This window comes from Rasamsonia emersonii (genome assembly GCF_000968595.1).
Source record: "Rasamsonia emersonii CBS 393.64 chromosome Unknown ctg1118621760481, whole genome shotgun sequence".
Taxonomy (NCBI): domain Eukaryota; kingdom Fungi; phylum Ascomycota; class Eurotiomycetes; order Eurotiales; family Trichocomaceae; genus Rasamsonia; species Rasamsonia emersonii.
The window spans coordinates 14,212-41,805 of record NW_013562972.1 but is presented as its reverse complement, the minus strand read 5'-3'; the positions used below and the strand labels follow the sequence as shown (position 1 = coordinate 41,805).

At 48.4% G+C, this 27,594-nt stretch overlaps 8 protein-coding genes across 8 annotated transcripts; 2 read left to right on the top strand and 6 right to left on the bottom strand.

Moving 5' to 3' along the window:
• Positions 1-1,557: 1,557 nt before the first annotated feature.
• On the bottom strand, positions 1,558-2,288 carry T310_6977 (Mating locus protein; the record flags this gene model as incomplete). Its single annotated transcript, XM_013470234.1, has 2 exons — positions 1,558-1,741; positions 1,798-2,288. The coding sequence occupies 2 exons, from the start codon at positions 2,286-2,288 to the stop codon at positions 1,558-1,560; spliced, it is 675 nt and encodes a 224-aa protein (XP_013325688.1).
• A 491-nt stretch (positions 2,289-2,779) lies between these two features.
• T310_6976 (Mating-type protein MAT1-2) lies at positions 2,780-3,719 on the top strand (the record flags this gene model as incomplete). The annotated part of the gene is made up of 3 exons (XM_013470233.1): positions 2,780-2,955; positions 3,008-3,306; positions 3,358-3,719. 3 exons carry the CDS (start codon positions 2,780-2,782, stop codon positions 3,717-3,719), a joined length of 837 nt encoding a protein of 278 aa, XP_013325687.1.
• Positions 3,720-8,387: 4,668 nt separating this feature from the next.
• Positions 8,388-10,236, top strand: T310_6975 (uncharacterized protein; the record flags this gene model as incomplete). Its single annotated transcript, XM_013470232.1, has 6 exons — positions 8,388-8,504; positions 8,626-9,048; positions 9,105-9,466; positions 9,551-9,966; positions 10,025-10,128; positions 10,162-10,236. 6 exons carry the CDS (start codon positions 8,388-8,390, stop codon positions 10,234-10,236), a joined length of 1,497 nt encoding a protein of 498 aa, XP_013325686.1.
• Positions 10,237-12,269: 2,033 nt separating this feature from the next.
• Positions 12,270-13,866, bottom strand: T310_6974 (uncharacterized protein; the record flags this gene model as incomplete). The annotated part of the gene is made up of 4 exons (XM_013470231.1): positions 12,270-12,305; positions 12,639-12,745; positions 12,811-12,821; positions 12,962-13,866. The coding sequence occupies 4 exons, from the start codon at positions 13,864-13,866 to the stop codon at positions 12,270-12,272; spliced, it is 1,059 nt and encodes a 352-aa protein (XP_013325685.1).
• A 3,128-nt stretch (positions 13,867-16,994) lies between these two features.
• On the bottom strand, positions 16,995-17,997 carry T310_6973 (uncharacterized protein; the record flags this gene model as incomplete). Its single annotated transcript, XM_013470230.1, has 3 exons — positions 16,995-17,293; positions 17,364-17,666; positions 17,733-17,997. 3 exons carry the CDS (start codon positions 17,995-17,997, stop codon positions 16,995-16,997), a joined length of 867 nt encoding a protein of 288 aa, XP_013325684.1.
• A 1,095-nt stretch (positions 17,998-19,092) lies between these two features.
• On the bottom strand, positions 19,093-20,586 carry T310_6972 (Mannose-6-phosphate isomerase; the record flags this gene model as incomplete). Its single annotated transcript, XM_013470229.1, has 5 exons — positions 19,093-19,150; positions 19,204-20,117; positions 20,178-20,321; positions 20,382-20,486; positions 20,542-20,586. The coding sequence occupies 5 exons, from the start codon at positions 20,584-20,586 to the stop codon at positions 19,093-19,095; spliced, it is 1,266 nt and encodes a 421-aa protein (XP_013325683.1).
• A 545-nt stretch (positions 20,587-21,131) lies between these two features.
• On the bottom strand, positions 21,132-21,932 carry T310_6971 (uncharacterized protein; the record flags this gene model as incomplete). The annotated part of the gene is made up of 1 exon (XM_013470228.1): positions 21,132-21,932. The coding sequence occupies one exon, from the start codon at positions 21,930-21,932 to the stop codon at positions 21,132-21,134; it is 801 nt and encodes a 266-aa protein (XP_013325682.1).
• Positions 21,933-24,567: 2,635 nt separating this feature from the next.
• On the bottom strand, positions 24,568-27,257 carry T310_6970 (Patatin family phospholipase; the record flags this gene model as incomplete). Its single annotated transcript, XM_013470227.1, has 4 exons — positions 24,568-25,642; positions 25,709-26,553; positions 26,615-26,944; positions 27,234-27,257. The coding sequence occupies 4 exons, from the start codon at positions 27,255-27,257 to the stop codon at positions 24,568-24,570; spliced, it is 2,274 nt and encodes a 757-aa protein (XP_013325681.1).
• Positions 27,258-27,594: the final 337 nt, after the last annotated feature.

Below are 27,594 nucleotides of genomic sequence, written 5' to 3'. Positions count from 1 at the left end.
TCTCGTCAGTGCTCCTGTCTGCCCTCACTACCTCCAGCGCAAGCTTTACACCACCCATCCCCCCCCCACTCCGCCAGTGGATGTGCCGTTGGACAGTCATTCGCACTCGTTGAACATCCCTCTCCGCTTGACTACAGGTACCACAGCCCACAGCCTTGTTGCATATGTGAACAAGTTTCATCAGGCTTCACGGGAGACAACAGCGCCTGGATTGGATTTTGACTTGCCTTGTGATACTCTCCCATTTGACCAAAGGCGGAGTATTGAAGAGGATTGCAGTTGCCGTGCCAGCAACGATGGTTTACAAGGTAAATAGGCCCACACTTTGGCATACTCAGGGCCTGATCAGATCGTTCTTTTGCAGGTGACTGTGGTTAATAGACTCCAAGCCATGGCGATTCCTCACCCCGTGATATAGGAGGTTTCAGGGAGGGGGTCAATCTAACGATGGCCGCTGGGACTTGTGCGACACAGCCATCCAGAAATGTGCTTCCCATGTGCCTGCTAGACAGCCAGCATATAGGGCTGCAGGAGCCGGTTCATCGTCCAGGTAGGTACTTATCTGCCAGATCGAAAGGGGGGCTCTTCTCACAACCAGGGTAGATTTGCCTGTCTTGGTCGACAATTCCAATGATGAGAATGACCTGGGGGTTAATGCTCCTCCGTCACCTGCATCATTCACATGTATAAAAAGGAAGGGCAAATAGAAAGATTGAGGAAGTGAGATGGGGCAATAATTGGAAACAAAATCCCAGACATCATAATGCCGTGAGAGACAGCAGCAGTCAGTGTCAACTGCATACTGCAGTCAATCTCTTCCTACAACTTTTATCTGTTGTAATTAACTTATTCTTGGGGTCCTGTACTCTCTCCTAAAATCTGCAGCGAATTCTCTTACCACAGTTTCCATTCTCTTTATCTTCACCATTTTCAACCATCTTCTTCCATAGACTGGTAACCTCGTCTGAGTCTACAATGCACAGAAGGACAATTTAACATTAAACTACTTGGATTTTCAACTATGAGTGAAACGGTAAGTGCAGGTATATTGTGGGATGGCCCTACAGCTGTTTTACCTTTGAAGTAGTGTAGCAACAGAGGACATACATGAAAAGGAAAAAAAAAGCAAGCCCACACTGCTGGGAAATTGAGCGCCTAGATTCATGTCCCGTCCAATTCAAAAAAACAGAGAGCCATGATCAAAAGTAAAAGACCAATCACTTAGGACTAGATCTTGGCTTCATCTTCCCTTGCAAACAGAGGGGAAATCGCGCTGGACAAAAGTGTTGGGCTGCGAATTAGAGCAATGTGCCATCCTAGCGTTCAATGCTTAACCTTGAGAAGACGCAGATTCCTGATTTCGGACCCAGGAATTTGATTCTGTAGTTGAACATTAGTCCAATTTAATAGATATATCAACATTTCTTTTGAAATCCTCACAGTGCACATTATTCATTTGAGCAATACATTCTTTCATTGCAAGATATGCCTTACGGTTTGAAACAAGCCAGTTTCCTGCACCGATTAGTTGAGTTAACGTGAATGTGAGGATAGAGACTAACGAAGAAAAAAGACATCCTCTTCAAAGCACTGAGTGGCCATAATGAGAGCTCTCAATTCTTCAAGGCTGAGGCCAGGAGTTCTGTCAATCGCTTCGTAGAAGATCGCCTGTGTCTGGCGACGCCAGTTGTTACCGCGCTGATCGTTTCTTAAGAAATTGTAGTGTTCAACGACAACCTTCCTGTTGGATCTGTTAATAATCTTAAAACTTGAAGGTCCATGATCACTTATACTTACGTCATATAATATTCACGAAGGCCAGCTCGGAAAATGTAGTGATAACCATATCTACGAGCGTATGACGCAAGTTGGATGTCCGCAAGACGTTCGTAGACAAGCATCTGTTTGTGCATATTGAGTCTCATCTGGAAAGGCATCGCACGATCAAGTCTCTGAGGCAGAATGGTAACAAGTTCACACGGATGACCTTCGAAATCGGCAATGGTCGGAATTACTCCATATTTGTGGACGATGTTTTCGATAATATCGCCACAGCGAACGACAAGAGTTCCAGGATTTGCTAATGGATTTGTGTTTATGGCCCGGGGAATGTTTAGTTCACGCTTGCAAAAAGCATGGAACTGGGCCATAAGACGAAAACCATTGCGATGTTTCTCGTAGATAGCAAGCATGTAGAAAGCGAGCATCCGACGTTCTGGCTCCTTTTGAGGATCCTGGGAGAGGACCCGAAGGAAAATAAGAAGGAAGCAGACGAGAAGCTCTTCCATTTTGAAGCAGTGAGAAATCTGAGCTTGTTTTGATTAGATTGTCAACAACTATTGAAATCCAAAGGTATGTTGCAAAGTCTGATGAGTATTGGTGAGATAGTAAGCTGATGGAGGACAGCAGACAAAGAGAGAAAAGAGAAATGTCTCTTTTGTTTTGATTTTATTTGGTTGCTAAGAGAAAGTGACTCACCCGTGACTGGAATCACCTGTGACTGATTGAAGTGAATTCACTTGTCATGGTAAACAAAGAAACCAGCCTCCACTTGGCAAGCTCCACAAAGTTAGGTAACCTTCACCTTGACTTCCCTTGCTAATCTTCTTACATCCCTCTATTATCCTCTACTTATCAAAAAGATTTTAATTCTCAATATCTTGTACCCTAGTGTTTACTTCAACTCCATCGTGAACAATCTCATCAGATCAGTACTCTGCTTTCCTTTCCTCACACATTTTCTAAGGCCTTCATTACCAAGATTTCGACTTTTGCAGAGATGGCAACACCTACTGCAGTGATAAATTCTTCCCAGTTGCTAAATCAAGCGACTGAATTGCTTTGGCAGGACGCTCTGCGTCATCTCAACTTCACAAACAATGAAATTCTCCTTCCATTGAATATCGTTGACCTTATTGGAAACAAGAACATCGAAGAGATCAAAGCTCGTCTCTGGTAAGTCTCCTTTGTGTTCTGCTATCGTGAGTTTTGCTCATTCCTGAGTCAGCGCTTTGATCCATGCTCCTGTGGTGGGATTTGTCGATAACTCAATGAACTCCTTTCGCATTATGCGTAGCCCTCCTTTCACTGGCTCTACCAACGATGCTGCGTCCCATACTCTTGTCCCAATGATCCCAAATGATACCCAGCAGATTGCTGTGGAGCCTGAGAACAAAACTTCTGGCAAAAAGGGTTCTGGCAAAAAGGCCAAAATCCCCCGTCCTCCCAATGCTTTCATTCTTTATCGCCAGCATTATCATCCAATCATTAAAGAAGCACATCCAGAATTCCACAACAATGACATCTGTATGATTTCCCTTTCATTGTCTATTGTTGATAAAATGCTAATGATATTAGCTGTTACCTTGGGAAAACAGTGGAACAATGAACCTGAGCATGTTAAAGCTCACTTCAAAGCCCTTGCAAATGAAGCTAAGCGCAAACACGCTGAGGATTATCCAGACTATCAGTATTCTCCTCGAAAGCCTTCTGAGAAAAAGCGTCGTATTTTGTCTCACTGTTCTCCGGGAAATGACAAGCACGATGTTTATCAGAATGAGTATGTTCCTCTTCCAAATGCTGTTCCTGAAATGGCCAACGAAGTGACTATCACTGAAACTGAACCTGACAATGCAACTCCTAATAATGATTCTCTTATGTTTGTTCCTACTGTGGAACCTCCTGTGCAAAATTATGATTTTATCAATGTATGGTACTGATTACTATTAATACTTATTGCGTCAACTATTTTAACCTGCCCAGCGCAGAATAAAGAAGGGCTGGAGGACATATGTCGACGCTTTCTGGGGTCCTATATAGGCAGTCCTCTCCTAAGTATCCTACCAATATCTGATCACTCCAGTCACTCAGTCTGTGCCCCCCCCCCTTCCCCCCCCTCCAAGATTGATCATTCTCATGGACTTGGACAGGGACTAGAGGGAGACCTGATATTCTAGCACGTCTCTCATTATCTATAACTTGCCTCTCTATATTTATATATTGTTGAGGGTGAGTTATAATCTCTGAATATCATATATCTGCCTATATGCTATCTTGTTTCTATCTTCTCTTGGTACTCTTGGCTACATACTCCTAGGCTGCAGCCTGTACACTATCTTCTTCTTGACTGCCTTTCTATTCTTGAAGGGAAAAGGAATATTGTTCTTCACTGTTCACCAATTATTCAGGAAAGTATGGTATTATATTTGTACCAATATACTTCCAAAGCAGCAGAATGGTGGATTCTTCACTATTGGTGTTGGCAAGCCATTGTAGTCACAACAATCAATAGATCATTGAAAGCTATTGTTCCAAATATCATTCACTTCTACAGTTTCTTTGGGTCTGTGGTGTATTTATGCCATACCTAGGCCATCAATACTTCTTACTTGGTTTCCTCAGATATTTGTCTTTAGCCTCCTCTATTATCATTATCACTATCTTAGAAAAGCATTCCTTCCATTTCTTACCTTTCCGACATCTCTTTTTTTATCTTTCATCATGTATAAAATCTTGAATTGTCTCTATTTGTTACTTTTACAATGCCCATTGCTTATAGTAGTGTTGCAGGAAAGGAGGACCCTCAAAGGACTCTGTCGCTGGACAACTATATAGCCAGACTGGACACAGGTCTTCTTGAGTCTGCCTAGCTCCATTACAGATTCAAAGCCTATATTCTACAGTCTGGTATTTCTGGTGAAGTTCATATTGACAGCAGTCTCAGACAAGAATTGTCACCTAAAAGGAGGTGTTCCCAGTCATCTTGTATGTTCTCTATTTCTACTTGCAATCTGAATGATTTGTCAAATCTGGATGTGGCTATCTTATAGACCTGGCTACCTGTTGCTCGGAAATAAGTGGTTACTCAATGACCATGCTGTCCATCTTGAACAATGACGATAACCCTGCCTTTGCTGTGCGTAGATTATTCAGATCTCCCTCTGCTACCCCTACAGGCACATTCAAACATTCCTCCCCACAATCCATTCACCACAAATATTGATACAATCCTTCTTCCTTAATATTACTTGGGCCCTCTATAGTTCCTCCATCAGCTCCATCACAGTCTCCAACATATGTATCTTGCAATTCAGAGACCACGAGGATACCTCTGTTGCTATTTTATTCTCCTAGTGTCAGACCTAGCATCCCTCTCCATGAAGATCCTTAATTTAAGAATTAGTTTCTTTAATTGAGCCTGCTTCACCAAGAGAACTATATGGCTATTTAGTAAAGGTGACTGCACCTTAAATAACCAAGAACAGGTACCCCTGTCCCTATGCAGAGTTCCATACATATAATGCCATGTTTACAATTTCTAGTCATGCAGCCTACTATGGCAAGAAATACATAAGGGTGAAGGGTGTCTATTGTCCAATCTGCAACAAGGCATTTACCTGCAGGGTCAAGGTGAAGCAGCATCGCCATATGTACTGGAGCTATCCTAACAAACCTGTCTCTCTGTGGGACACTCATCACCTTGCCAGTTCTTAATCCCATCTAATGCAGACAATTATTATTGTGCCATGCCTGCCAATGGGAAGCAGGTAGACACATAATAGTATGCATGTTGGAAGCAGTGGTTGCTCCTAGGCCTCAGAGACTTAGCAGATCCGACAGCAAGTTCTGGACAAACCAGATTGGGTTAGGAATCAATCACCGAAGTTGGTCCCTCTTAGTATTATTATTTTTCCTCATATCTAGTTTATTCTTGTCTTTGACATCTAAGATACCCTATATCCAATAAGAGTCAAAAACAGACACAGGATAGACTTAGGATTGGACAACCACAGCATCATTCATCCTATATACAATGTGGGCATGGCACTATGTGGTGATTAGTGTGTTCTGCGTTGGTAGACTTCTTGCTCTCTGTTTTATATTATTGATTTGAACTGCCTGTTGTCCACTGAGGCTGGCTGCCCAGCGTCTTATTCTTGAATCATTGTTTTTTTTGGACCCTGACATTACCTGATTTATCAACCAGGAAAACGTTCAGATAGAATAGATATGACAATTGTGCAAAATGGAGACTTCAATAGAGCTTCTGAGGAAATAGCCAGGGTCTGCTCTTGGATAAATACACGTTTTTGATCTGCCAGAAGACTTTCTCACATTCCCTTCGTATCTCCTTTGCCGTGCCAAAAGCGTCTGGCGAGCACAGTCTCACTCTACCATGTTTTGAGGCTATCGCCCAGTTGTTGTAGTACGCTGCAGGTAAGTGAGACATCGCTTGAAAGAAGTCATGTTGATGTCTGCTTATTTGCTCTTGTGGTAGAAGGTGTGCAGCTTAATTGAGACCTGTGCACCAATGTCTGCAATTTGGATAATGCTGGCAATGACACCTAAGGACCTTGAGGCCTGACATGATGACATTCTTTCAAGTCATGTCCTGGGATGCAGTCAAGAACATTTCTGTGAACAGAAAAGTGATAGCTTTACAGTGACAAATTGCTGGAAGAAATCCTTGCAAATGTTGGTATTGGTATATGACCCTCAGCGTAGTGAGGCTGAGTACTGCAAGTTGCCGCATCATGATTTGGCAGGAGAAAGTGAAATAGCGCTGTATTAGTGACTTTTGTAAGATTTAGTTAACTATTATTAACTATGATTAATCACTGAGCAAAACATCCTGTCAAACTACACAACACACTCTTCAACTTTAACTACCAAAATGCTATGCAAAACAGCAGATTCAGCAGTTCATCAAGAGGGCTGTACCTTTCTTGTAATTAAAGCTTTTAATAGTGGTCAATTTAAAAGCATACAGGCTACTGTACAGGCATATGATGTGCCACATCTAACACTCTACCACCACCTACACAGGCATACTGCACACATAGATGCAACACCAAACAACAAAAAGCTCACTACCGCTGAAGGATCTATGCTTTTGAAACGGATATTATTTATGGATCAACAGGGACTACCATCACAAATCACCATTATATGAGATATGGCCGGCCTATTACTATCTAGCCGGTTAAATATACTATATTAAGTCCAAAGATCTATCAATCGCTACCATGATCTTAATCCAAATATAGCCACAGATACGATCACTAATAAGCTCTATGTGAGGATCCAACGCTTATTAAAGAGCAGTTTCAATATATTCTTACAAAAAATTCGATGTACAGCAAGAGCAAACTAGATAAGAAAGAGTAAAAGGAAGGCAAATTTCATTCAGGCAGAGATATGGGGGGAGGGCCGCGATGAGTGATGAAATGTCTGTACAGCAGTCAGGAACAGGAGCAAAGGAGTGCCTTTTGTAGAGATCGGAAGAGGCACGCAGAAGCGAAGGATGGCTCCCCTGCCCTCCAAAAAGGTCATCGCGTTGGGGAGGGGGGGGGGGGGGGGGGCTGCAGCAGGAAATGGCAGTGAATGAATGGGTGAATGACTAAATGTTGAAATGACAAAATAACGCACGAGCAGCTGTAGTCGAAGCCAGCAGGGAAGCAAGAGTCACATGATACTGAGAGGGTGCGTGGCGGGAAAGGGCGGTTAGGGAGACACAGAAAACGGCATCGGTTGACACTGTTTCTGGCAGCCGGCTAACTGTATGATTGTTAAATGCTGTATTTACTGTTATAAAAAATAATAGATTATATAAATATATCCTATAGTCTTCTAAGACTTTATTCTAAAGATTAAGTATCTGAGCAGACGGCAAGCGGAACGCTAAAACCGGCCGCGCGCTGACTGCCTGCTGACTACGGAGATTCCATTGCCCAATGGGGTTTGGCACGTCATGTGTCTACTGATCTGGAGATAGTGCAGGATCTTGCCGCTTTTGGCCGCCCTGGCTGAACCTCCCATCTATATGGATATCCATATTGTTCCTCGCAGTTGCCAATCCAGAACAGTGGCCTTGTCCTGTTCCCTCATGGCTCCTGTTCCCTCATGGCATGTACAAATAACAACTCTGGGCCGCTTTCGCGACCATTTTCAGTTAACCACCAAGCACCAACCCATCTCCATCCAACAAAAGCTGACCTTGTGCAGCGAGACCCATGTCTTTCAAGTCGGAGTGGTAACGTGCCTAGGTCCAGCCGTCAGTCTTCCCAGCCATCATCGCACGTCGTCATGTCAGGACGATGCACTTTCACAGCGCGAGATCCCCGTCAGCCGTTCATGTTCTCAGAATGCACTTGTCCGGCTGGAAGATACAACACGCCGACTTCTGATGATACTTTATGTAAAGAGTGCACTCATAAGCTAGCAGATCATGAGAATGCACAGTCGAATGATGAGCATCATTCTAGCGCTGTTGGGAAGCTGTTTCTAGGTAAGATTTAACTTATGGACATTTCGATAAATGGTTGTTCGAGACTGATGAAAGACCCTAAAGGCGGTCGTCCTTTTAGATTGGTTGATGATCCTACACGATGTCCGAGAGAGTAAACCGTCTCCGCGTTGTGGAAGCGCATTCAGCAATTCCACATTGTCCACGTTCGGGCCACCCCTGCCAGCGGGAAGTCAACATTGTCCCGGCTCTTACAGGAGTACGTCCAAAGAGAAAATCCTGAGCTCCCCGTTCTGTGGTGCAGTTGGCCGGTGAAGCTCCCCGAAAATCTCGGACGCGGATATGAAAAATTGTTGAACTATGCCTTTGACGTCCCTCAGAATGAGCAGCTCGACTGGATGCGGCTACAAGCCCTACTCATAATTGATGAGGCCCAAGGTTCTTATGCTTGTGGGAGTCTCTGGGATGACTTCATCAAATACATAACTCCCGAACATGCACCTATGGTTATTCTCTTCTCCTCCTGGGGCTCCGCCACAAGTAGGTCCGAAGCACTGTCAGGAACTCCGATTTATCTTAGCGACGGACAACGTATTTCAATTCGACCTTCCGAAGAATCGGCTCCGTCAGTTTTCTTTACTCATGCTGAGCTTCTTGATGTAATTGAGCGTGTCAAAGAGTGTGAGGCGCAGTATGGACAAAAGTTCTTACCAGATCCAGACGTGGTAGAGTATGTATGGAAAATTACGAACGGACATCCCGCGGCAGTGCGAGCGACGTTGAAGATCCTGGCTACGTCTGAGGTTAGTATCAACATAAACTTATGCGGGTCTCACGCTTACTGGCTTTCTTGGTCCAGGACATACGCCAGTTCAGGAAGAATAGCTCGGTAATACCGCTCGATATTGCTCTCAGGGTCCTAGGCGAAGACACCAACTTGGTTTCAAAACTGGTTGTGGAACCAGCGCTCCGCCGCGGCTTGCCGCCGAGGCAGTTTTTGCAGCGCAAACCCGGGGTTGTAGAAGTGCTCCGAAATGTTCTATTGTCCAGCTGTGTAGAGGGAGTTTGGGAGCCCGATGAACAGGGAAATTTGCACCAGGTTGATGAATGTGTCAACATCTGCTATCGCCAGGGATGGCTCCAGGCCGAGCTGGCACCCAAGGAAGACATAGATGGTCTGGAGAAGACAGTCTACGTATTCCCTTCAGTCCTACATCAGCGGTAAGTATTTGTATTGCTAACCACTATTACGGTATCGAACTGATCCTTTTTTGCCTTAAAATGTGTCGAATGGCTGCTGTCTAGGGACACGCCACCTTTCCCGGAAAAAGAATACCCCTCTGTTGAGAAGCTATGCATGGAAGCAATTAAAAGGTTCAGCCCAACCGCCTTGAACTCCGCTGTGGGGAGGTTGGGCTCTGGTGCGGAATGTCGTCCCCTTGAGGCAGTGTATCAGGATGAGATGTATAGATCCTGTTATTCTTTACTTGGAAACATCTACCTGTCGTCAGAGTGGAGCGGAAAGAGGAAAAACGGTAGGGTCGATTTCCTTGTTCAAAAAATGACCTGGGCGATTGAATGTGTTCGAGATGGATCGAAGCTGGATGAGCATGTCAAGCGGTTTTTGAAAGGCGGTAGATACTATCCCTGGATAACATCAGGGCAGATCACGGACTTTATTCTCCCCGACTTTCGCAAAAGTATTCCACAAAAGTCACAAGGTATATATAGCCATTCTTTCATTCATCTTCTTGGTGTTGATGCTGACTATGAATCTAGATGATGACATTCCATGGTTTTATCATATTATCTTCAGCCCTGACTACAGCAACTACCAAGTCTATGATTCAAAACTTAAAAGGAGGGATGGACCTGTTGGTTTGGTGAATCACTGACATGCACGATTTTATTAACAGTCCAAATATGGCCATGAACGAAAGCACTTAAAAATAGATCTTATGGAAACTACGCTGGTGAAGATGCAGGTTTAGATGGCATAACTTGTTGATTTGTGTTCTGTACTGGCTAGGAGTCGACTATTAGACCGGGCATGCAGCATCGAGCATAGTTATGGCCAGGTTAGATTCCAGCGCGGGTGGACTGGATTCGCTTTCATTTTGCTTTTTTACATGCCATTCAGGGTGTGAGGACAGGGATTCTACGCTTATAAGATGCATACCTATGATACTGCTCTCAGATGCAGACTAAACGCCAATTTGACTTCAAAAATAGGGAAGAGGGTATACTCGCGTCACTCAGAAAGACAATGGAGGCACGTGTAGGATCATCAGAATATTGTAAGATTCTCAAACTCCACCACGAGCCTATCCATACTACACCGCCCGTATCGTCGGTTGCGCGATTTCCCACTGCCATGAGCTCAGCCACCGTGCCTCAAAGCCTAGACCGAACTGCTGTTGGCGACGACGGGATCTGATACCAAACCCGCAAGGAGTGGCCCATGCGCTCGTTTGACGCGCAAGGATGTGATGGCGGTAGGCTGGTGAGATACATTAAGGGGCGATAGACACCAATCAGCTCCATCAGCAGTGGCACTGACAGATGAAGGCATTAATATACTAGCAGAGAATTCAAGACCTTAAAATGTACTACGCAGATTAGCACTAAAACAAGAGCTAATAAAGCGTCGTTGTGAGAACCTTCAGGAAAACAATATCAAGGGAAGAAAATGGTGGTCTTTAGCAAACTACCTTAGGTGCGGTGTCGTATTACTCTCTGGAGATGAAATGGACGCCATAGTGAAAATCTACCTGCTTTAAAGCATACAGCATCACACTGACTGCTTTCATTCAGGAATGATAATCACTTCTCTGAAAAAGCAATGCATGCGTTGGCAACCTTTCATATAATATCCTTCCGGATGGTCTTAAAGTCTTCCAAGTTTTCAACTCCATCGTAGTGAGTGTCCTGAGGATGGATGCTATCAGCCTTAATATTAACCTTGACTAACTAGTATTCTCAGATCCGTCAGTTCTTAAGTACCAGAGATGATGTGCAACACTTATCCCAAGATCAGTGGACCCAGGTCACCCCGATCGACATTTCGAAGATTGACCCCTTTAAATTTCTGATCACCAAGCGCAAGAACTCCTCTTGAGGGTCTCTCTAAATGCAGACACAGAATCTGGACAGATATACAGTCAGCATAACATATCAAGGGAGCTCTGGCCAGCGCTTGTGACTTACTGGAACCATTTTTGTTCGAGCCAATTAAGTGTGGAGAGAGTACCTTCGCTATAACCTTCATGGGTGTAGACAGTCTTATTGAGTTCTTGAGTTGCTGCATATAGTATTCCAGCAGGCGTTCATTATCCGCAAAGAGCTGGGCCATATTGCCGGCATCCTTCTACTGATCTTGTTCTTTATCATAGTGGGTCAGGTCTGCATCGTATCTATTGTCGTCGGAGCTTTCTCCATGAGAATAGTCGCTCTTCTCTCGGATGATTGGTAGTTGGCCTTCCGACAGCGACAGGCCATATTGCGGAGATGTCACGGAGTAAAAAACTGAAGATATGTGAGTAGTTGATGGCGAGGAGAAGAGAGAGGATATATTTGGAGGACTTCCGGTGTGAAGGCCTCTTGAAAGATTGGTAAAATTATCAGCAAGAGACTCGGGGGGAGCATCTTGCAGGGAAGGGAAAGGCTACCATTTATAATGGGCGATTTGAAAGGAGGCCATTTTTGGCGGCCTCAAGGGAATGGGGGACGGCGAGAAAGAGAGAAGCGAAACAAGGCAGAGTAGTGCGGAAGGTCCAAGACACAGGATGCAACCACGCTGCGTGACAGAGAGATAAGTAGGATTGAGTCGAAGAATAACTGGCAAATCGATGGCCAAGAACAGCGTCGACTGCGCCCTCTTGCCGTCTTATTGTTTAATGGAGTTATCTAAGTATTTATTCTCAGCACTTATACTATCCTTTTCTCAATATGCCCCTTATAAATAGCTATTTACTTTAGCATAAGCAAGTCTATCTACTTTTACCTTAGGTATTTTAGTAGATTTCTAGTAATATTTTGTACTAGAAGGAGAGGAACAAGTCTATACAGGTATATAGACAAAAAAATAGTTATAAAATCATGGTAGAAGGCGGTAGAAAACAAGAAGAAAGGTAAGGCTATAAAAGACAGAGAGAATAGAGAGAATAGAACAGGGGCGCGGGATACTACCATCATTCCTTTGTCTTTTAGGGGCTATAGGGAGTGACCTACTACAACCCTCAATTTTCCATTTATTTAATGTATAGATGCTTCTTGGATAGATGCTAGCCAACTAATATAAGCGTCGAAGGACAGAGGGGTAAGGATAGGGTGAGTATAAACGAAGCCGGGTGAGCAAATCACCTCAAGAGGGTGAGTTGATCACCCGACTCACCCAGCTCACCCCATTAAAGCGGCAGTGTCCAGGTGAGGCAAGAGTGTGCTGCTCGTAGATTTTTGAACGATATTTTGACCTACCTAGGTACAGTACACGTAATGTACCTATATTGGCCAATGATTATAACGTACCAAACGTAAGAACTTTACTGTACTGTAGTCGATCTAACCTTGGGCAAAGCTGGAGACTTTAAGCATAATTCAATACTGTCATTAAAGAAAAAAGTCATCGACTGTACCGATCGCTCGGTTAATGCTGATTTATTGAACACCATGTCCCCAAGTATTTGCCCTCGATCATGTCTTCATTTCCCTGCTCACCATCCCCAGAGCTCATCGTATGATGGAACGAGCTCTTGCGGTCCGACTGGCTCGCGATCACGTCGCTTCTGAGCACGGCCGGCTGTCGCAGACTTGCCTGTCTGGTGGTCCCGATGCGAATGGGACGGGGGATGAGGAGGATGCATCGCAGCGAGTTTTAGTACCGGACGACTCTCCTCCGCAAGGAGTGGCAGCGCAGAAGCAGCAGAAGAAGAAGTAGCAGACGTGGCCGACGTGATACTGGTGTGTCTCGAGCTGAAGGTGCCGGTAGACGGTGTCATCCTGTCCGTGCTCACACTCATGCTTTGCTCGCTGTACCGACGCATTCGGGCGGTGGCGGCGAGCGGTGGCGATTTGGGCCATGGAGGACTCTTTCGGGTGTCTGTCGCTGATCTAGCTCTTGTCTCTGCGGTCGTCTCATTTATATGAGCACTCTCATCAGGCTCGCTGGAACACTCGGAGCCATTCCGAGATTCGGGGCGGCCGTCTGCGGGAGTTGAGTAACTAGTGGTGTTTTCCTGCCGATAGTCTGTCCTTGATTGTGTTCTTCCTGCGGTATCAGGTTTTGGCATCCGATCGCGGCCTCGTTCAGCAGTCCAGGTAGGAACGTGATGTCCTCGAAGGTCGACCAACGGGTGGTGTGGCAGAGTGTCACGAACCCCCTGGACAGACGATGCAGCGCCCGTCTCCACGGGCTCTGTCGAGTCCGACGCCTTGGGACGAAGCATGGTGACAAATCGACGAGCTTTGCTCGGCTTGACTGGGGTGGGCTCCGTCCGGATAGGCTGCACAGGAGGCATCTCGTTCCAGGAACCTTCGTTCGGGGCGGAGATGGCAGGGTCGCCCCATCGACTGTCCAAGGAGGACGAGAGGTCTCGTTTCCTTCCCAACTTGAAGGGATTCATCTTGACCGTCATCTTTTGACCGAAACACATGCCCGGGTCAAGCAGAGAAAACAAATTGAGATGCTTCGAAAGTAGCAGCCAACAACTTGGACAGACTCCAATAAGGATCAGCTCTCAAAGACGACAAGAGAACAGCGCAAGATGCCACCAAGAAGCATGGATGGTGTTGGCGAGGACAGCAGAGGACTCATCTGAGTACCGGAAGATAGGTCGTCATCTCCAGTGGGAAGAGAGGGAGAAAAATGTCAGCACAAGGACTTTAAAGGCCTGCAGTCCTACCAGCACTGCACTCTTGAACCAGAGTCCAAACGGCTGGAAGGGAGCGATGGAAAGATACAAAGAAACAGAACGTCTGGAGAGGGTCTGCTATATAATATCGCCGACTACCCCCCATTTCCAGAACTTTGGGACCGGACGGCGGGTGCACAGGATATTGTTTTTTTTTTCCACGCTGCGATGATGGGCACAGGTCAACGAGGAGGGGGGAGGGATTGCCGAAGCAGGCTGGGGGAGTTTGCGGCGCAGCCAAGCACCATTGCATCGTAGGACATCCAACGCAAAACAGCCGCCACCAACCGAGCCAGCCTAGCAGGTTAACTGCATGGGGGAGGGGCTAGGTCAAATGAGAAAGCCTCGCCCTTGTCCATCTGGGCTGTACTGTGTAAGGCTCTTTTGAGCTTTGTCCAGCGGTCCTTGTTGTCGACTTCGTCTGTCCATGGACGAGACGCAGCCAATGACCCCGGCGGTGCCAGACGACAAGCTCCTCTATCCTCTAGACGCGGTACGATCGACTCAGCTGTCAGCCTGCTAGGTTCCCTCCGCGGCAAGTTCGTTTGTCTCTAGAAGCGCCGGTAAATGCTCCGGTCGGCAACTATATTAGAGAGCATGGATGTGCTTGTCGAGGCCGTCTACGATGCCGCTCCAACTGCCGTGATCTGGCTTTTTCTGTTAGTATGTCTGTATATGTGCATAGTACCTGCAATGTCCGTGGCACTTCGAACTGAAAAACCATCGTAGCAACCTTCCAACGAAAGATACTCGTAGACATGGCCGCGGTTATCTGCTTGAGGCGCAACATCACGATCCAACACAACGCGCCCAACGCCAATCAGATAACGATCTAATCGCCCGTTACGGAGGCCAACGCCGGCCATCGGATCCTAAGCTGCCGACTGCTGCAAAGGGCGGCGGAGGACTGGCTGCGCGGTCCCAAGCAAGATGCTAGCTTGCACCCGCCGCAAAGCCGATAAGCCCAACAACTTTCAGTCTTTGCGTGATCGCGAGCGGGATCTAAACCTTGACAGCCCCGCTGAGGGCCGAGTTGACAGTGACACGGACGCCTCTGCTAACACGTTGGAATAACAGCCCCTCGACGTGGAGCGTCGGGAGACGACCAGCCTCGATAAGGGCGTCTAACGGCGACGTTCAGCATCCAGAACGTTCGTCGAGGCTGAATTATGCTCAGATCGTTCGCTCTTATGCTGCATACAGAGGACTGTGAAGAGGCGCTCTTCTCCAACCGACCCTAGCCGTGATCTACTGGCGCGTCGCGTCCTCATGTGCGCGACGGGACATGGGTTCTTCTTAGTCAGAGTGCTAAGTGGCAGCTGAACTGGCGATCTCCACTGGGGGCTGGCGGCTACCACCGTCAATCCGAGCGTTGTCACGAGTCGACTGACTCGACCTGCATCCGGTGATCAGTCAATCGTCCTTGATAAGCAGACTGGGAAGATAGGGAGGTCGAGGTGGCATTGACTGCACTAGGCAGTGTTGCTTGCTGTCTGTCATGTGGAATCGTCGATCCGGGGCAGCAAGCAACGTTGAGGTTCGTACGGAGTTCTAGGAACGGTAGCTTTTAGCTCCCCCGCTTGGATATCATCCAGTAGAAACGCCCGTTATTCCGCGCTGGAGGGTGGCAGTGAGTTTATTAGATTAAATCCATTTGATGAGGAGGATCGTTGATGATTCCCATAAGACGATGGTCCCGATCCCTGACCATCCATCGCAAGATCATCTTGTGTTGGGGTACAGAGTATAATTATTTTCTTATCAAGTTACTGTGAGTCGCAACCTGGCTAGAGTTCATGTGGAATCTGTCTTTCATTGAGCTTATATAACAGAAAGTGATTGGATACTCAACTCACGTCAAATAAAAAGATTCTGTTGAGGACTTAATTTTAGGGTTCTAATCTCCATAAAAAGAGACAATTATATATCTCACAAAAGCACTGCAACTTCACAGGCATCCTCCTCCTTCAGAGTTCCTTCTGCCTATCCGTCAACTGATCTTCATGGTACTGGACGCATCACCGCGATCAAAGTCAATCCAGACCACCCCTCTCTTGGTTGTCTTTGTAGACCAGCATATTCCGTGGTTTCTGGTCATTAATGTCTGACATGCGCCTTATGGATTTCCCAAATACCATAGATGAACGTTGTCTGCTTTGTTGCTGGTAAAGTTCCGCAGATTAAGCATATCCAGATATGTGGGGGGTAATCCCTCGAGTTGAATTTCTTTTTGTAGAATTGCGGTACAATTCCTCGATCACATAGGCTTCGACGGTGGACTCTGGCATGTTTGTAACAATGCCGGCATTGCCTATATTATCCAAGCAAACAAGACAAGGAGGCTCCTTTAACCAAATCTTTTTTTATTTCTATTCATCCTATCCAGCATGGCAATGCAACATACATAAGGACAATATATAATGTATAAATGTAAAATGCCACCAACCTATACACATAACATAAACATAACACAGATGAGACATTAACCGTAAACCGTTTAAACCATCCATCCTAACTCCAATGCTTAAATTCTCAGAACCCTCCCCAGAAAAAAAAAGAAGACTCCATTGGTGATATAAAGAGTTTCGATCCCTCGAATCAGGGTGAAGACTGACTGAGTAGTAGATCACAAAAGTGATGTAAGGCAGTGCCATGATGTATGTACGTGTGCCTGCACTATTGTACTTTATGTCGACGCGTCGACGGTAGATAATCATCCAACCTGTGGAGTTTTTGTTTGATGCTGTCTGTCTGTCTGTCTTGCATACCTCTTCGAGAGGTATCAATGGTCGTCGTATGAGGAGAAATAGGTGTCTGAATATGTCCATTCCCAGATCATCTTATAGATCAGTGATCAGCCGCGCAAGAACAGGCTTCGGACGTCGTGGCGGTCGAGGGCCTGAATCTGAGCCTGAGCCCGATTCGACAGCAGGTGGAGGAGACTGTGTTTCCGAGCTACCGTTACTAGATCCAGAGTTCGTCATGTGTGAAGAATAAGGTGGTGGTGCGACACTGCTGGTGGTGGTAGTAGCAGCAGCAGTGGGAGTCGTAGTGGTGGTTGTGTCCGAGTAGTGAGGTTGATTTGACGGCATAGCAGCAGCAGCAGCAGCAGCAGCAGCAGCAGATGTTGTTGTTGTTGCTGTTGTTGCTGGTATAGTCGACGAATACCTCGTTCGAGCACGGTGCCCTGGACAAGTCGAAGGAGGCACCCCGATCATAGCCATATCCATATCCCGAACTCAGCTGATGTCGATGGTACGTCGATGGATCGTACACGGGCAGGAGAGGCTCGACCGGCGGGCTCTTCTTCACCGCGCTTGTCTCGGGACTGTCGGCCACCACGGACGCGCCAGCCCATCGTCGGTGCTGTCTTAGGGACAATTCGTGGTATCGACCAGCCCTGGCATTATGGTATTTGGCTGACGAGCGATAAGCATTCATAGCTTCGTAGCGTTTCGCTTGTCGGTCCCATTGTCGCTTCTTGGCGAGGAAGAACAGGATTGCAGCGATGACTGTCGATCAGAGTGTCAATACTACTGTTCTTGTTTTCAGTTTTTTTTGTCTAGTAGACTTCTTACTTGCTACCAGAACAACAACCCCCACGACAACCCCGATAATGGTCTGGCTCGTCTTGGACAGACCGCTGTTCTCAGCCCCTGCTGCTCCGGCAGCGTTCTCAGCCGCCGCGTCCCCGCTGCTGGCCGGCGAGGGATCTGTTCCGTTGGCGGGGGCATCGGTTCCTAGATTCTGGGCGAGGGTAAGGGGAGCAAATGTGCTGGCTACCAGAGCCAGAGCGAACGTCTGAGAGAGGGAGGTGGTCGAGGGGAAGGTGTGTGAAGCCATGGCCGCGCTCTATACTCGGTTATGCTTCGTCGACGATCATGAGTGGAGAGAGATCTCGAGAGTCGAGGATCCTTCTCAGAAGGGAGACCGTATCATAACAGCATCGTTTTGAGAAGTAGGTGTAAGATTGTGATGTAGTCACAGTTTGGAGGATCGGTGGAGATCCACAGCGGGACGGACAGCTATGCAGTAGTATGTACAGCACAGTACTGTAGGACTCATGCGAGGGAACAAGCGAAGCAAGCAAATTCAAGAACAAGCAGACAGACAGCATTTTCTAAGTATTAATTTCCCGACTGAGCAAGCAAGCAGACAGGCAAGCAAGCATAAACTAAACAACTGCTGGAGACAGACCATCGTTTCATATGGCGCGGGGAAGGGTTATTTTGAGATACACGATTACCATTATTAGTATGTACGGACGTCCCTAGGCAAGCAGCTAGATCGGTCGAGGACCAACGCTACGTGCCATGCTCGTGACTGTACGATTTCTTACTGGAGAGGAGAAGCGTTATGCGCGCTATGACATGCAGGGAAGGTCGAGTCTGATACGGCGGATACCTGGTTAGGCTGATTTAGTTGGACTGAAGATAGATAAAGTTTGTCCATCCGAGTAGTCGGTCAGTCTTCTGCAGACGAAAATAGCATTCTCTGCAACTGTTACAAGACGATGTGCTGCTGGCGGGCCTCGAAGCGCCGGGCCGCCGTGGATGAAACGGATTGGTTGGCTGTCGATGCTCGATTTGCTGGCCGGGCCTAATTTAGTCGATCGATCTAGGAATTCTATTTTTTGCTATCAAACATACTATACTAGCAGTACGGAGTAGATAGGGCATGATAATGATTAATGATGCTGCAGCTAGTATGCTCCTCTACGTCAATTATGAATATGTCTGGAGTGATCTGGAATCGAGACACTAGTGACCAGTACGGTATATGCTAGGAAGAAATTCTACTTTCTGTGCTTTTTCAAGGGATTGCAAAACATTTAATGCATTTAATGACGTCACATGATCGATCATCGCCGGAGACATATCTACTAATACTGTATCTGTAGCTACGCAGGAGAATACCAAACAATCCTGATCTCGACACTCAAGTAAACTGAACAGGCATGAAGACTTCATTTTCTCTACAGCTGACAAATTCATCTCTGCGACTAATTTTCAATTTTGTCCTCTATCTACCGACAATCACTCCACATACGCCCGATAAATCGCCATGCCATTGACAGGCGACTCAAACTCGATGCCCACGCCCTGCCCGACAAAAAACACATAGCCCTCCTTCAGCTCGATCGTCTTGCCGCCCGCGTGCATGCGGCCGTCGCCGCTCGTGACGACCATGATGCTGGGCCCGTTGATCGGCTTGATGACCTCCTTCTCCTCCGCGCCCAGATGTGTGGCCAGCACGTGGAACTCGCTGATGGGCGGCGCGTACTCGACCGTCTTGCCCTTCTCCGCCTTGTCGCTCGGGTGTCGGCCCAGCAGCGCCTCGTCCGGGGCGTGCGGCCAGAAACTCAGCGCCTCGGTGAACAGCGCCACGTTGTCGCGCTCCGCCCGCGGACAGAACCCCGTGTTGAGCACGTTGTCCGACCGCGCCATGCACTCGACAATGTCCCCGGACAGGTACGCGTGGATCCCGTCCGCAGGCACGTACACCGAGTCGCCCGGGTTCAGTGTCATGTAGTTCATGCACACCACCGCGACGAGGTTGCCGTTGTCAACGTCCGAGTACTGCCGCCGCACCCGATCCAGCATGCTCGGGATGTAGGGGTACTTGCCAAAGGCCGACTCGGGCATCTCGATGAGCGCGTTCACCGTCTCCGCGACGACATTGTCGGGCGCCTCGAGCAGGTTCTGGGCCACGCGCTTGAGCGTCTCGTCGTTGAAATTGGTCGGCCCAGGCATGAAGCGCTGCAGCGGCTTCAGCTGGAACAGCAGGGTCAGGTCGTTCAGCGGCTTCCATCCCGCGAAGAGCTCGAACTTGGACAGCGCCACCGCAATCTCGGGCTTGTGGTTGGTGTCGGTGAATTTCTGCGGGTCTTTCTCGTGCAGCTTCTTGGCCAGCTCTCGATCGGGGTGGATCTGCAGCGGGAGGGCTTTGTCCATGGAAAGGATCTAGCCCATTAGCAATCAGCCAAGATCGCCATATCATCATGGCAGGATCGTTGATCTCACCTTGGGTAGGAATGGTAAATCAGGCCCAAACTTGTCCACAACGGACTTGCCAAGCAGATCCGGATTCTTCTTCAGAAAATCCCCGAGCGGCTCCCCGGTAGAGAGCACGTAGGACAGCACGCTGGGATACGTTCCCATCCACATCTAATCCACCATCTATCAGTGATTAGGACACAACAACAGAGAAAAATGCACTGTGTTCACCTCAGAGTAATACTGATTTTCGTCAATCTTAAAGTCCGTCCCGGGAGTGTTGGACGCTAGTCGGGCGGCCAGGGAGTGGTGGCCCTTTCTACCCCAGGGATCATTCTAATAGACATATTAGCAGCTATTTGGAATATAGGCTGTATATTGCCACACTCACCTTGCATTTACACCTGAGTTGGATGATAGATTCTGCACCGGGCATGTTGTCCAACACGTAGATAGGTAGTATGTACGAGATGACGCTAAATATATAGATCAAACTGATTGATCAGGTAATCTGTGGCACAGGGAATGTCGGAACTATATAGATCCCATGTACGTAGAAGCAATAGAAATTATATCAAAAGAGTCAAGAAGTCAAAAATAAAATATGTGACGGTACATTTTCAATGTCGAAGATGTGTGTATATAGTCCCGCATTTTAAGTTGGGCGCGGATCTTATCGACGTTCCTATGCCGTCATGGCCTGGAGAAGACTTGCGAGCCCAATCCCGCGAATGAGACACAGTCGAACCATGGCCATCTCGGATTTTATTTCTTAATGGATACTATTCTAGGTATATTATTAACAATGCAACCGACGCCGACCCACCTCCCGAAAAAGGAAAATAAATAGAGAGGAACAGATCCTCAAGCCAGGCAACCTGCCCAGCGAGAATCCAGTCTGATAGGAAGACTCCACCAACACCTCATTCTCTGATACAGAAAGGAAATCGTAATTTTCATTTCGACCGTCTTTGAATTGCTTTACCACAAATCGTCTGGGTCTGACACCATCGTCAGTGTCATCGGACGACGCGGCTTCATGGTCGATTGCGATCGTTGAAGAGACGACCCAGTCTTTTTCTTCTGCTTGACTCGCTCTTCCTCTCGCACGCCAGAAACATTGCTATCGTGAGAAGTTCGTCTTGGCATGGTAGAAGATGATAGGCCCCGCCGATAGTCTCTGCCCATTGTCTCCTGCACCCCTCGGGGCTGTAATCTCAGACTCTGCTCGTCAAGAGTGACAGCTGGAGGTTCACATGACCGGCTTCGGGCTGGTTGAAGATTCACCGCCTCTGTCTCTGGTTGGAGGTCTGTTACGAGATCACGTAGATAATTTTGACTGGCAGGCACGTAGCGAAAGCGAGGGACGTTTTGTTTATCGACGTTCTCTGCGACCTCCTGTGCATAGTCGGGACGGACAGGCTTGTACTCAAATCCGGTCTGGTTCTCTCTCTCTTGCGATTTCTTTGAACTAGTCGTGTTGAGGGTCGACGGTGCTAGAATGCGTGTGAGACGGCGAGACTTGAGAACGCTCTTCTTAGAGCGGCTCTCCTGGGAGGCCTCTTCCCCGTCGGAAGAATTATCATCATCCGCGCTGCAGCCGGGAACAAAGCCAGGCCCATAATTCACCTTCTCGCGTTGATATGGATTGTTAAACTGCGTCCAGGCTCCCTCGGTGGGAGCGGAGATGCTCACATCCCCCCATCGGGCATGAAGTTGGGGATGTTTCTGTGTCTTGCGTCTGCGGAGAAGATCGAGGGAGCTGTTGACGAGGCTGGCCATTGGTCTACCAAATTCACACGCACTTAAGGGAACCAGGACGGAAAAAAACTCGAAATCGTAGAGGGAAGAGTCTTAACAAACAACCAGACTAGAGGTTTCAGGCAAATATTCCGCTGTTAATAAATGTATAGTCAGAATTCACGCTCGTCAAAATCCAATTCCATTGAGGGGAAACGCTAGACGAACTCAAGGATGTTCTAGAGATTCCACATTTGAGTCACGAGACTGTCATGAATAAGCAACGCCTTAAGTCCGTCGATATATGGAGGAGAAGAGAACAGGTGTTTTTGAGTCAACCTATTCTCGCGATAGGAAGGAAGGCTGTGAATGCAAGGACCAGCCAAGGCCTCGCTCACAGCCTGACAGCGGAGAACCGAAGAAAGAGCAAAGAAACGATCAAACCATCCAAGCAACAGCCCGCAAAGAAAGGGCAGGAAACAACTAAAAGAAGGTAGATCGAGTGGCTCGATGTTTCGTTTCTTCGGGGTGTGGTCTGGTTCGTAGTTATAAGCTCGTCTCGTCCGGAGATCGATAAATCAAGCGCTGTGTCTGAAATAGAAGCGCGACACAACAGCAGGGGTCTGCAGCGACGATGGCCATGAACGTTGCACTATCCATATTGACAGTCTGGCGCAGGCCAACCTCGACATCCAGACCCTGGACAATTTTAGAATCGTAGGTCGCAGGCCAAGCCAGCTAAGCGCCATGGTGGGTATCGTGTGCCTGTCAACTGTAGATCTGACGCGGCGATTGCCCGTGAGTCTGCGACAGTCCGCCAACGAGGTCGCAAGGCGCTTTGCAGGCTAGTGCGGGGAGCAAGGTCCGGTGCCTTCGTTCGGTCGGTTCGTGAAGCCGCGAGGCTGCCTTCATGATGAAGAGATGCGGAGGCAGCCTGGGACTGGGCAAGATGCCGGTAGTTCATGTGGCACAGAACTGATTCTGGCCAGAGATAACAATCACAGCTGTCGTTAGACGCGTAGATGGCAGTGCGATCCAGTATGCAAGGCCAAAGATAGAGAGCTGCAGCTATCTGTGCCACCCGCCGTGCTGCATCTAACCGCCTGTCCAGCCAACCCCGCAGGCCAATGGCCGGTCATCCTCCAGACCAGCCGGTCGCGTTGTCGAGTCAGGCCAGTGCTAAAATTGGATCTTGCTGTCCCTCCAAGCTTGTTTAGATCCGGAGTACATGGGCTTGAAACGCCCAAGGCAGACTATGCCCAGGGCGGAGGGCTATTTCAGTTCGCAATTATTAATCCTGCGCGTTTACATGGATGGAAGTGAGGGTCAGCCAGTCAAGGGCATGACTTAATTTCTAGCCAGCATCTAGCCTGCCTGCGAAGACGACAAGTGCAACCTTGCGGCGCAGCACTTTCATAGGCCGCTGTAAGGTAGTACAGACGATTAATTAATTGCTATTGTTCTGGACCTGCCTCTAACCCTGCCTAAGTGGACAACTCTGCAGGTAAACAGTGGTATCTGCAGAGACCAGCCTAATAATAAATACACTATTTACTGATAATCAATCCTCCGTCTGAGTCAGTATTCGCTAGGCCGAAAAGAAGGCCTCCCTCTGGATCCTGCAGACTAGACTGCGAGTCTGGAGATGGCAATGGCGATCATCCGTGCTCCCATACTGTCACAGTCATCTTGATCAGCCTGGGGGTGGAAGCCTTGCCCCGCAAGTATATACCGTCTCCCAGATCTCTTAAAAATGAAGGGCTAGTTATATACATCCACCAACTCAGTTGGCGCCGACTTGCAACTATTCACAAGGAAAAGAAACGATACAGGCATCTGAAAGCACATCATCCATCCTAGGGTTCCTCTAGATCGTTTCCCCGTCGCTGGTATTTGCTGATTGGAAATGCTCGAATATCGTTTGCCGCCTGTCTCCCAAAAACAAGGATGCTTTGTTGGCAACCCAACGCCGATTGTGCAATTCATGCCTCTATCCAATGCAGAACATGCAAGCTGAAAAAAAAAGAATAGGTAAAGAAATAAAAGTGAGGGAATCAGAAAAGGAGAGATGCAGTCGATGCACATGCACAGGTGTAACACAAGTATGACAAATGTTGCCCTCTGAACCCGACAGAGATTCGCAGGCAACAGCACGAGTATCGCAATCCAACTCGGTATCACGTCGTCTGCGGATGATCCCCCGCATAGAAAGCTGTGTGATTTCTCAAGAAGCGAGGTCGTGATGCATAGATTTCCGGCATTTCAACACTGTAGGGCCGTAATATGAAGTAAAACCAGAGCCCTCTTCGTGTCCTCACGCAGGGTGGGACAAAGCTTGGTCTCAGCAAGTGTCCAGGGTCCATTCCTGCCGAGCGTGAACTATTACTCTATTGGGGGTCGCCCCTCACCTCCTCAGCCCCCTCTACATGGGTGACCAAGTCTCGTGACCACGGTCGCTGCAGTCGCTGAGCCGACAGGACATTGCTCCAATAGGAAGAAATCAATTGACGCTCGCGACCAAACTATTGGTATCGAATAATATGTCGAGCAATCTGCTGATCGCTCTGCGAGACCCTGGTTGAAAGGCTTTCGGGTGCAACGGCATGCATCCGCCTGGAGGTCAATTAATTCGAACACGGATATGTCGCTTTCACATTGGCGATGGCAGGGCCGGGACCTATAAGGCATGCGGCCTTGCAGGCAGTGCGACCACCTTGGTCACAGACGGCCGACGCGACCTGACAGGGCTCGCTCTGCTCGAACGAGGCGACCCAGGGCGAGTCGACGAAGGAGTCCAGGTAGTACTATGCACAGCAAGCGGCCGTCGTGTGACGGGAGACAACGCCGTCTCATCCTCACTGTCAGAGACAACAGTGAAATGCGATTCGGCAGGGGGCTGGGACTGGTCGGTACTTTGTCCTCTCTCAGCTGGTCCCTTCACCTGCTGGCGAAAGGCAACCGGACTAGGCGGCTGTTCAAACGGCACACATTCTATAGACATGGAACTGCGAGCTTTTCTCAGTGGTACACTGGAGCGACGACTCGGTGTCGCTCTCCCGGCCTTCAATCTATCCGACTCATGGCTATAAGAGCTTCTTCGTCGGGGTAGCTTGCGACTCCTCTCTCGGCTCCAAGTCGGGGCGCCCAAAGCTACCACTGGTCCGGGACTAAGGGCGACCCGGGCCCGCATTGTCTGGACTGCTGAATCAAGAGCAAGTTCGATAGCAACATGATTCCTAATGCGAGCTATCTTAGGCCACGTCGCTCTCTCGCCACTCAGACATGCCTGCAACATGAATTCGGTCGTGGGATTCTTGAGTATGCGTGGAATATGTGTATAGAGGATCTCTGGGAAGATATTAATGTCTCCCGAATACTTCTGGCTAAGAATAGATGCTGCCTTGGTGAACCCGTTCGGGAAAATACCCATCTGGGACAGCACGCCCATCCGGTGGAGGGCTTCTTCCTTTGCCAGGCTTGTCAATGTAGCTAACCACGGCCGTCGACTCGAATCGCTGCCAGGACCATCGTCTTTCGCAAGGAAAGGCACAACATGCGGATTCACTTGGGATACAATGAAATGGTTTACGTTAAACATCTCCGCCAGGCGGGTCATTGGCACATCGCCGTCGACGGAGCCATCAATCCACTGGCGGCGATCGTCGTGCCAAGGGACCGCTTCTCCAGTTAACGGATCCTTTGCCATGAGAACAGACGGGGAAAACACGACCGGCACAGAACAAGAAACGGCGCTGTAGAGAGTCAGAATCATCAGGGAAACGGACTCAGGACAAGTGAAAGGGGAGTCTCTCGCTTACACTGCAGACCAGATGAGCACATTAGGCGCGGTGATATAGTTTAGCAGCCTGGGAAGTTCGTAAGGACCAGCGCTGGAGATACATATATTCAGGACCTTTCTGGTCCGGTTGTAAGCCTCCTGAAAGGTCATATCCCCCAGCCAGTTTCGCATCACTCGTTCCAGATGGCGAATTTCATAGAATGACCCATACTTGAGCAACCTTGCTACTTTCTGCAATGCGGATTCCTGCTGTCCTTCCGGCTCGAAGACGGCAAGGTCACCATAAGCAAAGCGATCCAAGATGGCCGGGAGCTCATCGTAGGTATGGGTGCAGAATACAGCGGCTACGATGCTACCTGCTGACGCCCCGGACACCACGCGGGGCACGAGTCCGGCCTCACAAAGCGCCTTAAGCACGCCAATATGGCACATGCCGTACGTGGCACCACCAGACAGTAGCAGAGCACTTCGGCCAAAGGCTTGACGAGCCGTCAGGAGTTGGTCGAGAATATACCGCATCTCCGACAGGTCGCAGCGGTCGCTACCGGACAGATCCACGAGGGTCGAGATTGTGTCGAGTGCAGTGGTAATGTATTGATCGATCAAATTCTTCGTACCCACATGTGCATGCCGGTAGAGACTGGCGTTACACATGCCGCCAAGGTCGCGACTCAATGCCGTGCGGACTAGAAACACCATCCTGCTTATATCACAGCTGATCCGTGCCTCCTCCAGCTGCTTCATGCGTTCCCAGACAAGCCGCGGGTTGTATTCGTCCGATTCAAACGTCTGCTTCCAGGCATTGTTCCCTTCGAGTTCGTCCAGCTCGCACGCGCAGCTCCGCCACTCATCAAAGGACATGGCCTGTGAGACACAAAATACATTAGTCAGAACTTGCCATTATCAATATCATCCACACACTCACATTGCGCATCTTCAGGTACAGGATCTGCTTTCGCTCCTCCAGTCGCAATTTCCTCTCCCGTTCCTCCTTGGAGGATCCATCACGATAAGCGCTAAGCGCCTCTCCCGCCCATGTCACGGAGTCGCGAACCAACGACGAGATGGCGGCAATGGAGGTCCGTTTCCCCAGACTGCCATGTTGCCACGATTCGGAGGGATTTGCCGTCTCATTTTGGACACTACTTTTGCGATGCAACTGCGAATGAATAGCGGAAGGATCGCGGATGGGTGTCATGCTTGGCTCGTGCACAGAGCCTTCAGCTGGGATGACTTGCAACCCATCCGACAGGAACTGATTAAATCATAAAAGGGGGAAGTATGCAAGAAAAGGGACCAATTTTGTGGATGTGTGGGTAGTTGAAGGGAAGAGTGCTGCTTATTTTGTTGGGAATGGCATGTCACGAGGCCGAGGCCGGGGGCCCGTCGATCGCCCGCTGAAGTGAGCGAACTAAAGAGTCCAAGTCCCAACTAAGGCCCGTGCCGGCAAGCAATTAGGCGGCCCTTGCATCACGCGGGGAAGTTACGGAGCAGTTGGGCCTTTGGCGGGGTGCAGATTCCGCGGCCGCTGACTCACCGCGCACAGTGATGGGCATCCATTGCGTCATCTTTTCCCACCAGCCTCTACAGTACGATGTAGATTTTATTGTCCAGATATTTTATATTACTGAACATAGTCCTAACTAGAATAATGAGAATTAGTTCAGTCCCTTCTGAGTGTATGTAGGTACTGTAGATACAAGATGCAGCCTAGATCGAAACGTCTATTTTAGGTAGGGTAGGTACTCCGTATCGGGCGCCCAAGTATCCTAATTCTTGGGTTGCATTGCAGAGTCCACGAGGCCCCTCTTTCGATATTACCCCGGCTCGCTGGCTGGGTCATGGGAGCAAATGTGGATATAGTCTTTCTCAATGCTCTTCTAAGCTGATCTTTCATCCGCGTGT